We start from the raw sequence: 13,977 nt of genomic DNA, 5'->3' as shown, positions 1-13,977 counted from the left end.
TAGACTTTTTAAGGAATGGTTTTAGGTTTACAGAAAAGTTGATTGGAAATTACCGGGAGTTCCCACATCTCCCCTCCCATCTGCCACAGTTTTCCCTATTGTTTACATCTTGCAAGAGTGTGGTATATTAGTTAGAATTGATGAATTAATATTGATTAACTATTGAATAGCTATTCATCAATAGTTAATAATGATGTGTTATTATTATTAACTAAAGTCCATTGTTTACCTTAGGGTTCAGTCTTTGTGTTACACATTTTATGGGTTTTGACAAATGAATAACCCACAGAAAACTATCATTACTATATCATACAGAAGTTTCACTGCCCTAAAAATCCCCTGTGCTTGAGCTACAAATGTCACTCTCCCTCTCCATCCAAATCTCTAGCAACCTCTGATCCTTTTACTGTGTGGAGTTTTGTCATATTGGTAGAATCCTACAGTGTGAAGACTTTTCAGATTTGAAATATGCTTTTAAGAATCCTCCATGTCAGGATGGGTTAGCCTGGTGATGGGTATTAAAGAGGGCACATTCTGCGTGGAGCACTGGGTGTTATGCACAAACAATGAATCATGGAACACTACATCAAAAACTAATGATGTAATGTATGGTGATTAACGTAACAATAAAAAATTTAAAAAATTAAAAATTAAAAAAAATTAAAAAAAGAATCCTCCATGTCTTTTGTGTTTGATAGCTCATTTCTTTTTGTCACAGAATAGTATTACAATAATTACAGTAAATACAATAATCTCTTGTCTATCCATTTGACATGAAAGTAACTTCATAGAATTATGGAGCTACAGAATTCTAGCTGAAGTTTGTAGGTGTTCCATTGCCTACTGACATGTAGTATTATAAGAAAAATTAAAATCCTCTTGTGATTTTTGCTCCCTTATATGTAGCCTATGTTTTTTCTAACTATGCATATTTTTCTTTAAAAAAAGTATGACTTATGCTAGCATTGTTTTGTGTTATTCTCCAAAACAGCTCTCTTTCTCTTAAAAAAAAAATTCTGATCTTTTGTCATCTCTATCTAATACTCTCCCACTCATACCCTTTACCATTTTGCCCTTTTCCTCTATATTTGCTCTATATTTAGGGAGGATTGTTCAGATTTGTTCTGTAAATGACTCTTTGATATTTTACCTGGTGTCATTTGGAACGTTTAGGAAGATTTTAAGTCTGTGATTATGTTTTGGTATCTTCACAGTCCTCTTTATCCTGAACCATTTTCCTTGAACATGACGTCATGGAGGTTGTGTTACAGGTTGCTGGGCAGGTACTATTTTGCATGTTTAGCTGTTTGTTTTGTTTACAACAGTAGTAAAAAGCAGGTACCTAAACTTGGTAAAAATTCAATTGTCTAAAAATATTAGTGATGAAAAGCAGCACTTCCTTGCTTCAGCAGCCCTTAGGCACGGTTGTGCTTCTTTGAGGCAATCACTCCAAAAGTAAAATTGGTTATGTCTGGTGAGTACCTGTTCTAATCTGTCTGATGGTTTCTAGGCCTTTTGCAAAGAAGGCATTATAAGATTCCCTTGCACTAACTAGACTTCTAGTTTAATGCTTCAATTCTTGTATTCTACCACTTCTGTTTTTCTTTTCAGCCCCATGATTTCTCTTTTCTTCCTGCAGGAACAATTATGTTTATTCATCTTGTTCACTCTCTTTAAGCTGCTGGTTTTCTTATATGTGATGGAAATACTCTGTAGTTCAGGAAAGATTGAGTTGATTTGGGTGCTGATACAGGTTTTGTCTGGTTGTGTGTGTATGAGTGTAAGGAGGTGGTTTGCTGCTATTTTTCTCACTGGAAAGGGAAATCTGACAGACATTCCTGCCCTGAACAGAACTGTGCTTTAGATGAATGTTGAGTGTCGTCTAGGCTTTGGTCTGGTGTCCTTCAGATGCCAAAATATAGATGGCTTTAATTTTAAGGTCCTTTCAGGAACTCTGTTTTCCCCAATCATCTTTCTTTTTTTTAACTTTTTGCAAAGAGTTAGAAGTAGAATAAATTCTGGGAATCTAATGCACAGCACTGTGATTATAGTTAATACTGTATTATTAAAAATTGCTAAGCTGCTATTTAAAAGCTGCTAAGTGGGTAGATCATCAGTGTTCTCACCACAAAAAAGAAATAGTAATTATGTGACATGATGGAGATGTAAGCTAAATGCTAAGATGGTATTCATATTGCAATATGTAGATGTATTGAATCAATACAGTTTGTACCATAAACTTAAACAATGTTGCATGCCAATGATATCTCAGTAAAGCTGGAAAAATAAAACATTTTTAAAGTCGGCATTGGTTCACAGAAACATATTATGTCCAATCACCTTAATGAACTATGTTTGCAAAAAGTAAAAAAAAAGTTATTTCCATGCCTTCAAAAATGGGCTAAACCCCAGGTCATTCCTGCTCTGTAGAATAGGGATGGGAAGCAGGGAACTTCTGGGACATGTACCCATGGCCTCTCCCTGCAGACTCCTTTTAACTCCCCACCTGCTTTTCTGCAGAGGATGACCCTAAGCCTTGTGCCTCTCTGGGTCGTTCTTAGCACATTAGCTCCCTTCCCCATGTAGTCCCAACCTGCATTTATTTTAGGCTTACCCTGTTTCACCAATCAACAGTTTTTTTTCTGCCTTCTATATTTTATGTCATTAACTATGATTTTCCTTGCATTCTTTCTGGTGTGATGTGTTTAGTCTCATTTTTATTTGCTAACATCATTCGATGTTCTCAGAGAGAAAGAAAACTATGTTCAACTTTCCATCTTGAAATAGAAGCATCTAGGAGTCACTTGAAACTAGAAGCCAGTTTAACAGATGAAAAGCAATCAGATAGCAAATAAATGTACATCCATAGACAATAAAATGTTATTTACTAGGTCATTTTACCAATTGTTTCTGAATTTACTTCTTTCTTTTGACCCTATTGTTTGATAACCCTTAAGTTTAATTTGGATCCAGGCAGAAAGTATTCTCTCAGCAATCACCCAATTACATATTCCTTCCAAACATTTATAGCATTTTTGCTATGATTTTTTTCGTTTTATCTCCAATGGTTACTTTCTTTATCTAGAGATAACATTGTTTGTCTTCACAATGTCTTTGTGGTTTCTGTCTTTTCAGCTGTAATATTTCTCTATATTAATCTCTTTCTCCCACATCACAAATCCAGTTTTCAAATAATCTGTTCTGCTATAACACATTCTATCCCCAGGATGGCATGTGTACCTAATACTTATTTCCTACCTGGTTTCTTTTTTCAGGGAAAAGTATTAGCAGCTTCTTTATCATTTTAACTATTTATATTCAGGCAGACATTATTGTTCTTGAATAAAGTTTACAATTATTTTTTGAAAAGGGTAATTTTCTACTTGCATTTTTACATAATACAAGGTCATTTTAACAGGAAGAATGTCTTTAATAAGTCTTTCTAAAACTATAAATGTTCACCTGAAATGCTCACAAATTCAGATTGGTGTGCCCTGTATCTTCTGTTTTTTTTATTTTTAATTTTTAATGTGTTTTCCTTTAGTAATTTCCTGTTTTTTAATTTTAAAACGATCTCAAATTAACACAATTTGCAACTACAGCCCAAAACGGTTTTTTCTTTTCCTGAGCCACTTGAAAGTTATTGACCTGATGCCCCAATACTTGAGTATATTATACAAATAATATTCTCTTAGACAACCACAACCTAACCACTGAAACAAGAAAATTAACATGAATATATTGTTACCATCTAATTTGTTGACCCCCATTCAAATTTTATCAATAATCTGAATAATGGCTTCATAGCAAAAGGATCCAGTTTAGAATCATGTCTTGTATTTTATTTGTCATTTCTCCTTGATTCCTTCAGTCTGAACCAGAACTTCATGCTTTCTATGATTGTCATGATCATGACATTTAAAAATTATATTATTATCCCTTTATTTAGCATAACATGGCTTAGTTTGCATTAGTAATTTTCTTCATGATTCAATTTAAATAATGCATCTTAATAGAAATAGCACAGAAGTGATACTTTGTTTTGATTGCATTTTTTTTTAAAGATTTTATTTATTTATTTGAGAGAGAGAGAGAGAAACAGCATGAGAGGGGAGAGGGTCAGAGGGAAAAGCAGGCTCCCCGCTGAGCCAGGAACCCGATGTGGGACTCGATCCCGGGACTCCAGGATCATGACCTGAGCCGAAGGCAGTCGCTCAACCAACTGAGCCACCCAGGCACCCTGTTTTGATTGCATTTTATCAGGTGGTGGACCATGTTAATTTTTGCCATCACTACTAATGTTCACTTTGATTAATTGATTAAGTTGGCGTATTCCAGGATGTATCTGTATACATACACGTATTTGCATAAATATACATGCACACACATCCACACATATGTATATATTCATATGCATATAATTTACATCTCTATCTTTACTTCTCTATTGAAAACCATGATTCCCACTGGTATCTCTGATACCATAGGTTTATTCTAGCTTCTGAGTTACTATATTTTAATTTCCTCATCTGACAGTAAGAAACCTGGCTCCCTTTATCCTTAAAATAATGACGTATTTGATCAATATGTAATAAATCTCCCTTGTCTGCTGCCACTCCCTCTCCTGCACAAACGCCCTAGGCTCCTGTTCAGACTCTGACTGATGATGCCAGGACGCCCCCATGTGGACACTCTCCTCACCCTTCTCTGGCTCTAATACTCCACACCAGCTGCCCCACTTTAGGACCATCCTCCTCACTCACTCTGGCTCCAACATCCGGTGTATGCTGTGCATATGCCTCTTCTCCACAGATGTCCTACTCATCCTGTCTAGTTTACCACACACTCCCCATAGCCCACCTAGCACGGACACCCATCTTGTGTTGCCTGACTGAATGGCTTTAAGACTGCATTTTCAGGAAGGAAATGGAAGGAAAGGGAACAGAAAGAAGAAACTAGATCTTATCTTTATGTCATAATTTTCAAACTTTCTTCAGGTATCTAACAAATAGTTTTTAAAATGTGGATTTAAAGTCATCAAGTTTATTTTTGTCGATTAAAAAATAAAAAGGGGGCACCTGGGTGGCTCAGTCGGTTAAAGAGCCGACTCCTGATTTCGGCTCAGGTCATGATCTCAGGGTTCTGATATGGAGCCCCATCTAGGGCTCCATGCACAGCAGGGAGTCTGTGATTCTCTCTCTCCTTCTCCCTCTGCCCCCCCCCTTTGCTCTCAGATAAATAAATAAATAAAATCTTTAATATAAACATAAATAAAAATAAATAAAATAATATCTCTCCTTGGGACATGACTACATATATATGTGACATGTACATACCTATGTACATGTATATAGATGTAAACACAACATTTTTTTGAGATTTAGTCTTTTAGCTGCATTTTATGTCTTTAAGAAGGGTGAGGTTTTAATAGAACATTATGTTAAAAATTTCTTGGAATCATTTTCATGAACACTTGGGCTGTTTTTTTTGTTTGTTTGTTTGTTTGCTTGAGCTTTGCCTTGTGAATCATTTTTCCCTAGTATGAACAGCAATAATATAATTGCCAAGGCTTTGCAATGCACTTTGCCATTTTGCCTTTATCCATCTCTGAATTTAAAAGGCATGTTCTATTATTTCTTTAAGGGACATCTAAAAGAAAACATGCTGCTGAAAACATCTGCAAGTACTGTCGTTTGCTTTTCGGGGCCATCGATGGTTAATGTAATGAACAATATAAAGGCACAATTTGCCATATGGATGCTATAGCAATTACTTGCTCTGTTACTAAACATAGCAGTGTATTAGATGGATTTAACAGCTTTTGCACTGGCAGATTGGCCAGGGACTGCTAAACAGGTGCTCTCTGTAATGGCAATAGAATATCTACAATCTCCTCTGAGCTTCATTCTCTACAAAGTTTTTGAATATACGTATCAATAACTAAGGTAGAAAGATTAAGATTGCTGCTCTGATCTGCCATAGACCAGAAGCTTAGAGTATAGAATACAGTGCTTTATAAACATTATGGTACTGTATCCACTTCATTCTTTGTAATCCATCTCCACTGCTGCTGCCTTGGTCAGGGCCATTCTATCTCCCATCTGGACTATAACAATAAATTCTTGTTTTCTCTGTCTCTAAGCTTTTGTCATCCATTCAACAACTCACCATGTTGTGTTGTTTCACTACACAACCATGATCAAAATTCTGTAATGGCTCCCTCATCTTCGTAAAGTAAATTCCAAATGCTTTGTATCACATAGAAGATATTCTATGATCTAACCCAAGACTACCTTTAAAAACAATGAGTTATTTTCAAGTTGCTTTATAGTTTTAGTATATTTAAAAAAATTTTAAAAACAAAACTATATATATGTATATATATATATATATATACACACACACATGTTTCAAGTTAGTGTCTGCTCTATTTTTGAAATTTGGAATTAAGGTTTGTGTCTGAATTCATTCATCTTTCTTTCTGTTGAAGAAATGAATACACACATAAGTTGTCAAATGGGAACCGTATAGCAGTCTTGTTTGTTCTAATAATCAGGCAAAGAACACGTGTGATAACCACTGGAATTAACAATAATGCTTATACCTCAGACCCTGTGATTTACTTTACTGCCACGTGAAATTTAGACTTTGAAACCAGGCTGGCTTTTTGCCTTTAGGAGGAGCTTTCCACATGTGATTGGAGGCATGTTGAAGAGGCAAGGACTGAAGTCTGTTTCATAAAATATAAGACATCATGTTCCCAACTATAAGTGAAAGCCTCAATTAGTTACTTCTCCTTTGACCATTGCTCTTCTGTGGAAACATGTTATTTTCCTTATTGACCTTAGTATGCAAGCCTCTGGTCAACTTGGGATGCCAGTGCACATTTTAGGGAGAAGACAAATACATCAGAGGAGCCCTCCTCCTGGCAAGGTACTTAACACTGCTGCTTTCAGAACCTTCCTGGAATCATTAGGGTGTGTCATGAAGCCCAGAGGACACTGAAATGCATCCGAACAGATATCACTAACCGCAGGGCCCTAAAGCCTACGCTGAATTTTCACCTTCATTGTACTTTTCACCACCACTACCTGAAATTGTATGGATAATAATTAAATTTAAAGGATGGGATCAGAAAATATAATTTAAAAAATGCTTCCCTTTTTAGGCCATGTCCACAGAGAAATTAAAGTCTCAAAAATAAAGACCCTGCCTCTTGCTAAATTAAAATAAGAAAAAAAAAATAAAACAGGAAAAATCACTACCCTCTCCCTCACTGTTTTATTTATCCCAATTTCAGCCAAAAAGTTCACAGTCAGATGGAGCAGGCAGTCCTGTGCCCTGGACCACGTCCCCCCAACATGGATGCACTTCCATCAACATTTTATTGGAAGATGAATTAACCCAATACCAGTGCTCTTGTGTTTTCCCTCTTCCAAAGGCTGTGAGTCGATAGAACACAAGAGAATTTACCTCAAGCTGAACGATATTCCCTAGATTCATATTACTGTGAGCCTCAAAAGAAAAGAGCAGTTTTCGTGTTCTCTAGAAAACAGAGAATAACCTAGAAAATATGAATGGTTGGTTTTAGCTTTTCAAGATTTCCAGATACTCTGTGTACATATTTTAGAGTTCAATACCTTAGACTTATATTAAGTCAAAAGAAATCTAACCTTTAATAGTGACCTTATACTTCTCTTGCGATGGGATAAAATTGTCATGAAGTAAAAGATTGATGCTTTCTCCTTTCTCACATAGTGACATATAAGACACCCTTATTGTCTCAGACATTTTAAACATTTGTAAATATTTACAAATAAGAAAGAAATATTTTTTAAAAAAGGACACCCGGGTGGTTCAGTCGGTTAAGTGTCTGCCTTCGGCTCAGGTCATGATCCCAGGGTCCTGGGATGGAGCCCCACATCGGGCTCCCTGCTCAGCAGGGAGTCTGCTTCTCCCTCTCCCTCTGCAGCTCCCCCTGCTTGTGCTCTCTTGCTCTCTTTCTCTGACAAGTAAATAAATAAAGATCTTTAAAAAAAAAGAAATATTTTAAAAAGCTTTCTACTAGTAATCAAATAATTATAGCACCTCCAGGATTCAGGACTTCCGTTAAGTTTTCTTGTTCTTAAAAATCCATCCTTCATGTTTAAAACGATATACTTTCTATGTCTGTTTAATTTTACGTTCCTATGCATCTTGATGGTCAATAGACTTTGGGCTCTTTCTAACTGCACAGCATCTACTTGTTTTATTAGCATTGTTAATCAAGCTTATAATAGGCTACTCTCTAATCAAAATTAAATGCCTTGCATTTTCAAGGCCTAGCTCTAAGTTCTGATTCCTCTCTCTCTCTTTCTTCACCACTCAGAAGATCTCAGTTCATTTTTAGCCCTATGATATAATGGGCACAGATACTTCCTAGTCTGGGATTCCTTAGGCCACTGGCTTCCATCATTGCTGCATATCTGAATCATCTGGGGAGCTTTTACAAATATTGGTGCTTTGTTTGCATGTCCTATCATCTAGGTTAAAGTCAGGTGTGAATTTTTTTAAAAATGATCTCAATGTACATAGGATTCATTCATTGGCTTATGGATCATGGACTTCATTTTTGAATAATTTGGGTTTTTTTTCCCCTCTCTTATTCAAGCAAGACAAATGGCTATAAGGAAATGAGTAGAAAAACAAAGATGAAAATCATGCACCAGTAATCAAGAAAATGTAAACTGAAACCACAAATGATATTAAACTATTCTAACTAATGAGGCATTGTGTTTTTTTAAATTTTTATTTATTTATTTTTTAATATTGGTATGAAAAATATCCTTTTTATCTTTACAAAGGACCAAGAATCAGAATGTTTTGGTACCTTTTAAAAACAATACAAGAAAATAAAAAAATAATAGAGAAATGTCTTTAAAATTCAGGAAAAAAATTTCCAGCCTAAAATTTTGCACCAAATTTAGACGTTAATTAAGTGAAAGGATGTTTAAAAAAATTGTGAACAAGCAAATTCCCAAAAGCTTCATATCTTTATGTACCATTTCTCAAAAAAATTACTAAAGGTTATGTTCCACTAAGATGAAGAAATAAGCCAAGAAAGAAAAAAGTATGGGGGCCATGAAAGAAGATCCCACAGAAGAGAGAGGTGGCAGTAATCACCAGTATGATTATGGGAGATCATAAGATCACTGCTATGCTCCAGAGCAAAAAATCTAATTTGGGAATAACTGCAAAGGAAGATAAAGCTAATAAAATATGTGATGAATCTAACACTGAAACATAATTTAGACATTTCAGAACTTGTGAGTAAGTTAATGATACATATGGAGAAAATTATGTGAAATACATAAAGCAATTATCAGCCTTAAGAAATGTTTTTCAAGACAGGAAAAGTAATCATAGTTTCTTACATGACTTAATTAGAGGTAATATTCACCTTGTCATAATATAAAAAGTAGATGCTAATCTAACAACAATGACAATGTAAAAATATCTGTGTTGTGGGAGGACAGAAAAAGAGGTTTATGTTAAGAGGAGTGTTGATAATGTTTGAAAGAAAGCTAAATCCTCATCTGCTGTGGGCATCAGAACATATGCTTAAAACTGGAGCATTTAAAAGTCACAAAATAAACTCATTATTTAGAGAAATTTAGGTAAATCCCCAAAGTCCATTAAATAAATTGAAGTGACTATCTCTACTTAGGGGGACATAGAGGTATAGGGCAAGGGGCTGCTATCTTAGGTAAGGCTTACATATTAGTTTTTGTGTGTGGCATTATCTCTTAGGTAGAGTTTAACTCAGAGTTATTTTAATCCCTACCACATAATATTTCAGTGTTGTTGATTTATATACTTATCAGCCTAATAACAAAGTCTGTAGCCAGATAATGGAATGCTTTGGATGTAATGTTATGTGACGATCGTGGGACAACTTGATATGATGGGAAAAAAATGATTCTTAGAATCAGACCAGTGGTTCATATTCCAAATGTGCTATTTATTAGCACCTTATGTAAACCTCGCCGAACTTTAATTCCCTATTTTGTAAATGATGAAATGTTACCCACTTTCAGTGTTATATGGATTAAATGGTATCTACGAATCTGCACAATACCTGGTAACAAGAAGTACTCACCGATTTGTAAGATCTTATTCCTTCTGCCCTGCTAGGTGATAATCTCGTTGTGTCTTCTTCAAATTGCTGTACACACAGTTTTAAATATTAGTAAAGGAATGAAAAAATGGATCTCATAAAAACAAAAATTGTTGGTATTATGATAAATGCTAAATCAGGCATTTACAGGGGACTTCTGGAATGGTGGAGCGATGTTCTCTGTAAATGCACTCCTCCAAAAAAAAAGTAACAAAACACTGGAAAAATGGTCAAAATGAACCTTCAGAGGCTCTGAAAAGCTTACAACACACTGAGAAATGTGTATTCAAGCGAAACTGATAGGTTTCTCTAAAAACAAAGGGCATTTAAATATGGCTCCACTCCTGAGTTTCTGGTAGCCTTGAAAACCAACAACCTCTCAACCACAGAAGCTGTACAATGCAGCAGCCTAGCAGGTCTCAAAGGCCAGCCCCTCAGAAAGTCCATCTCCACAGCTATGTTACTTTTATCTGGCCTACTCCCTAGAGGAATCCCACTCAGATTTGTCATTATTGGGCTTTGATTGGGAACTCCCTCACTGGGAAAATCCTATCCCAACGCATTTGTTGAAAACCATCTCAAGAAACTGTTTAACACTGCAGCTGCCTAAGGCTGTGACACCAGTTGGGCAAACAAGAGCCTGAACAGAAATTTTAAAAGAAGATCTGAGGAATGAGATGCTCATAGGCAGCTTTGAGAAGTTCTGATATCCTCTTGTAGATCCAGAGGATACACCAAGTATAAGGCCATGGAAAGAGCTGGGAAAGCCCCAACGTCTCACCTCTGGCTGACCTCAAACCCTGTGCAAGCAAGGAAGTGAAGGTAAAGTCATGAACGTTAAAGGCATGCCCCCAAACATGAAGTCCCCTGGCAAAGGGTGGAAGACTTATTGGTTCAAGGCATTAAGGAAACTTCTGACCAATCACTAGTTGACCGCTAAAGTCACTGAGCAGAGACCTCTGTGGTGGCACACTATGAAGATATGCAGATTTTATCAGTCCAGGTAAGTCATTAAACAACAAACAACAACAATAAGAAACACCAGCAACAACCAACTGTGGGATGCAAGTGGGAGGTCTGGTTTCCAGAGTTGCCACATTGTATTATCTAATATATCTAATGTTTTTAACAACAACAAAAAAATATGTGACAGGCAGAACTATAGGGCCCATACATGGAGGAAAAAAAAAATAGAAACAGCCTTAAGAGGTTCAGACATTGGACTTACCAAATCGGACATTTACAAAGTCATTAAAGATATCTAGATCAAGGAAACTGAGACCAAATGAGATTAATGACTTATATAATGGCCAACATCAATGTTCAAAGGAGACTATGAATTTGTGATTTTCAATGCAAATTATTTCACAGAATGATTGCCTTCAACTTTAAACATCTGTGTGTCTACTAATATAAAAAAAGTATTCTTTTTTTAAAAAACTGATAATGAAAAAACATGGAATTATTTGAAAACATTTTAAATAGCCTTTATGCTTTAATCTCTCTTTCAGGCCCTCCTGTTAATGTCACATGCAACATATTCATAAACAGCTTTGGCTCTATCGCTGAGACAACCATGGTAGGCATGTTTACTTTGTAACAAGTTTCACACTGGAGTAATTTGTGATTACATTAATGACAAATTTTTCTGCTAGTGTTATGTAATTTAAAGCCAAAATTAATATAATGAGATTTTTAAAAATGAAATTAGTATTATAATTAAATTGCAATCAACTGCAGGTAATAACATCTCATTTGGAGATGGTATATTAGAGAATAAATGTAAGTGAAAACAAGATTGATTTTTCCCATTTTGGTAATTAAATATTAAATCTCAAATTAAAACTAAAATTTTGCCATATAAATTATTTCTTTTTAATGCTCTTTAATAACTAGACATAAACATAGGAGCAAATGGTTTCACGTTCAATTATTCTGTATACTTATAGTGTGTTTATAATATTATTTTAAGTATTTTATTTGGTTACTTTTCCAAATGAATATAATATTTGCTCAAATATCATAAATATTTTGTGAATTGTGGTATATGCCTTACTTTACTGAAACTCATTGAACAGAGACTTCATTGTACGTAATCGAGAACATTTTATATAATGAAGTTATTAAAGCCAAAAAGTCATCATCATAGACCAAGTTTATTCTGATTTGAATTTTATAACTTTCTCTAAAGATCATGTTGTATCTCTGCTTTGCACTACAGCTTTTATTGAGCATTTTACCTGAAATAAAATGCAGAGATAGACACATGAACCACTCAATATCTGTAAAATTGTCTAGCAGGCAACTTTTTTTAATTGAAACTATGTATGGTGGTTCTTAAATTACCTAGAATTATACTCTCGTCCTAAATTTAGCAAGTATAATTTGCATTAATTTTCAAAGTTGATTTTAGCAAAATAGGATGTGAAATACTTAAAGATTTATTAGCTTCCAAAACCATTATTAAGTAGTGAGCTATGCTCATTGTACATATCTCAGAATGACTTGATAGCAAATTCTCTAAGGAAAAATAATCTAATATGTAAATTATTATGGGTGGATGTAGGTGTGTGTGTGTGTGTGTGTGTGTGTGTGTGTGTGTGTGTGTAAAGAATTTATCTCAACAGGAAGAGACTTTACTTAGGTTTTTTTTTTTAATTCTCTTTTCCTCATGTGTGCAATATTTAGTCATTTAGTGGCATCTCTGTGGTTTTATCAAACAATATAATATAACTACAATAAAAGCATCAGTGAAGAAGAACTGAACTCACATATTTGGGTATTATATAGAATTATCTTAACTACAGTGTATAAATTAACATGAATGCGTGTGTGTTTGTGTAAAAACAGAGAAAATGTATATAATTTGCTTGCATAAGCACAGTGTTGTTCTGGTGCAATTCTGACTCTAAAATGACTATAATCCTGTTTTAGGCTTTGACGTATTCTGGATTCTCACTGGGTATTTGGTCCTGATTTATATCCTGCACTTGTACTATTGGGGAGAAAAATTTTCCTCTATCCTTCAAGATTCTTTTGGCTGGTTTAAGAATTAAATTGACATGAGACAGTTAACAGAGGATAATCAAATTTAATAGCATACATCTGAGGAATTCACATAAACGTAAGACATTCCAAAGACAGACAAAATGTAGTATATATGTCATTCTGAACTAGGGAGAAGGGATAGGAGTCTGGGACTACAAAAGGAAGGAAAGCAATTCACAGGAAGGTGAAAAAGAGTAAATGTTTGGTAAACAAATGTTTGCTGGGCCATTCAGAAACAATGGGACATTGAGAGGACTTTGATCAAATAGGCCTTGCCAGGTTCCTACCTATTTACCAGGGCCAAGTTCATATTATAACTATAGTTATCTATGGCGCCAGCTCCCTTCCTGGAACAGGTCCTCTATCTAAATTCTTTTAGGCAGTTAGCAAAAAGAAAAACTTCTTAAGTTTTCTGTTTCTTAAAAATAATCAACCTAAAATAATCCATATGCCAAAGAGATACATTTGGGGATGGAAAATTTTGTTCCTCTACCGTACATTCTTAGTCCAAATCGTATTTAAAGATGAAGGAATCTTTGCTAGCTTTTTTCTATTTAGACTTTCCAAATTGTATTTCGAGCCCTGGCAACTTTCTCATTTTAATAGCTGCTATACACACCCTGTACAATCTCAAAAACCTAAAAATATGTTTATACTTTCTCTTTTGCAAGATCGTTTCCACAAAATACTTTCAGCAGCAATAGTGGGAAAAATTTACAGCCTTACTTGTCTTTGTGGGATGGAGGAAGAGACTTGGGAAAAAAAAGAAGACG

The 13,977-nt window shown here is 35.0% G+C and overlaps 1 protein-coding gene across 2 annotated transcripts in view; it reads left to right on the top strand.

Annotated features, from left to right (window-relative positions):
* The window catches only part of GLRA3 (glycine receptor alpha 3), a 195,041-nt gene that overhangs the window by 51,999 nt on the left and 129,065 nt on the right, over positions 1-13,977 (top strand). For both annotated transcript variants that reach the window (XM_025873986.2, XM_025873985.2), the window contains exon 3: positions 11,668-11,735. In XM_025873986.2, the coding sequence (XP_025729771.1) occupies positions 11,668-11,735 (68 nt within the window). The remainder of the gene's footprint in view (positions 1-11,667; positions 11,736-13,977) is intronic.

Source organism: Callorhinus ursinus, unplaced genomic scaffold (genome assembly GCF_003265705.2).
Source record: "Callorhinus ursinus isolate GAN/ISIS: 27379988/994484 unplaced genomic scaffold, GSC_fseal_2.0 scaffold4, whole genome shotgun sequence".
NCBI classification, from domain to species: Eukaryota; Metazoa; Chordata; class Mammalia; order Carnivora; family Otariidae; genus Callorhinus; species Callorhinus ursinus.
This window is presented reverse-complemented; position numbering and strand designations above follow the sequence as displayed.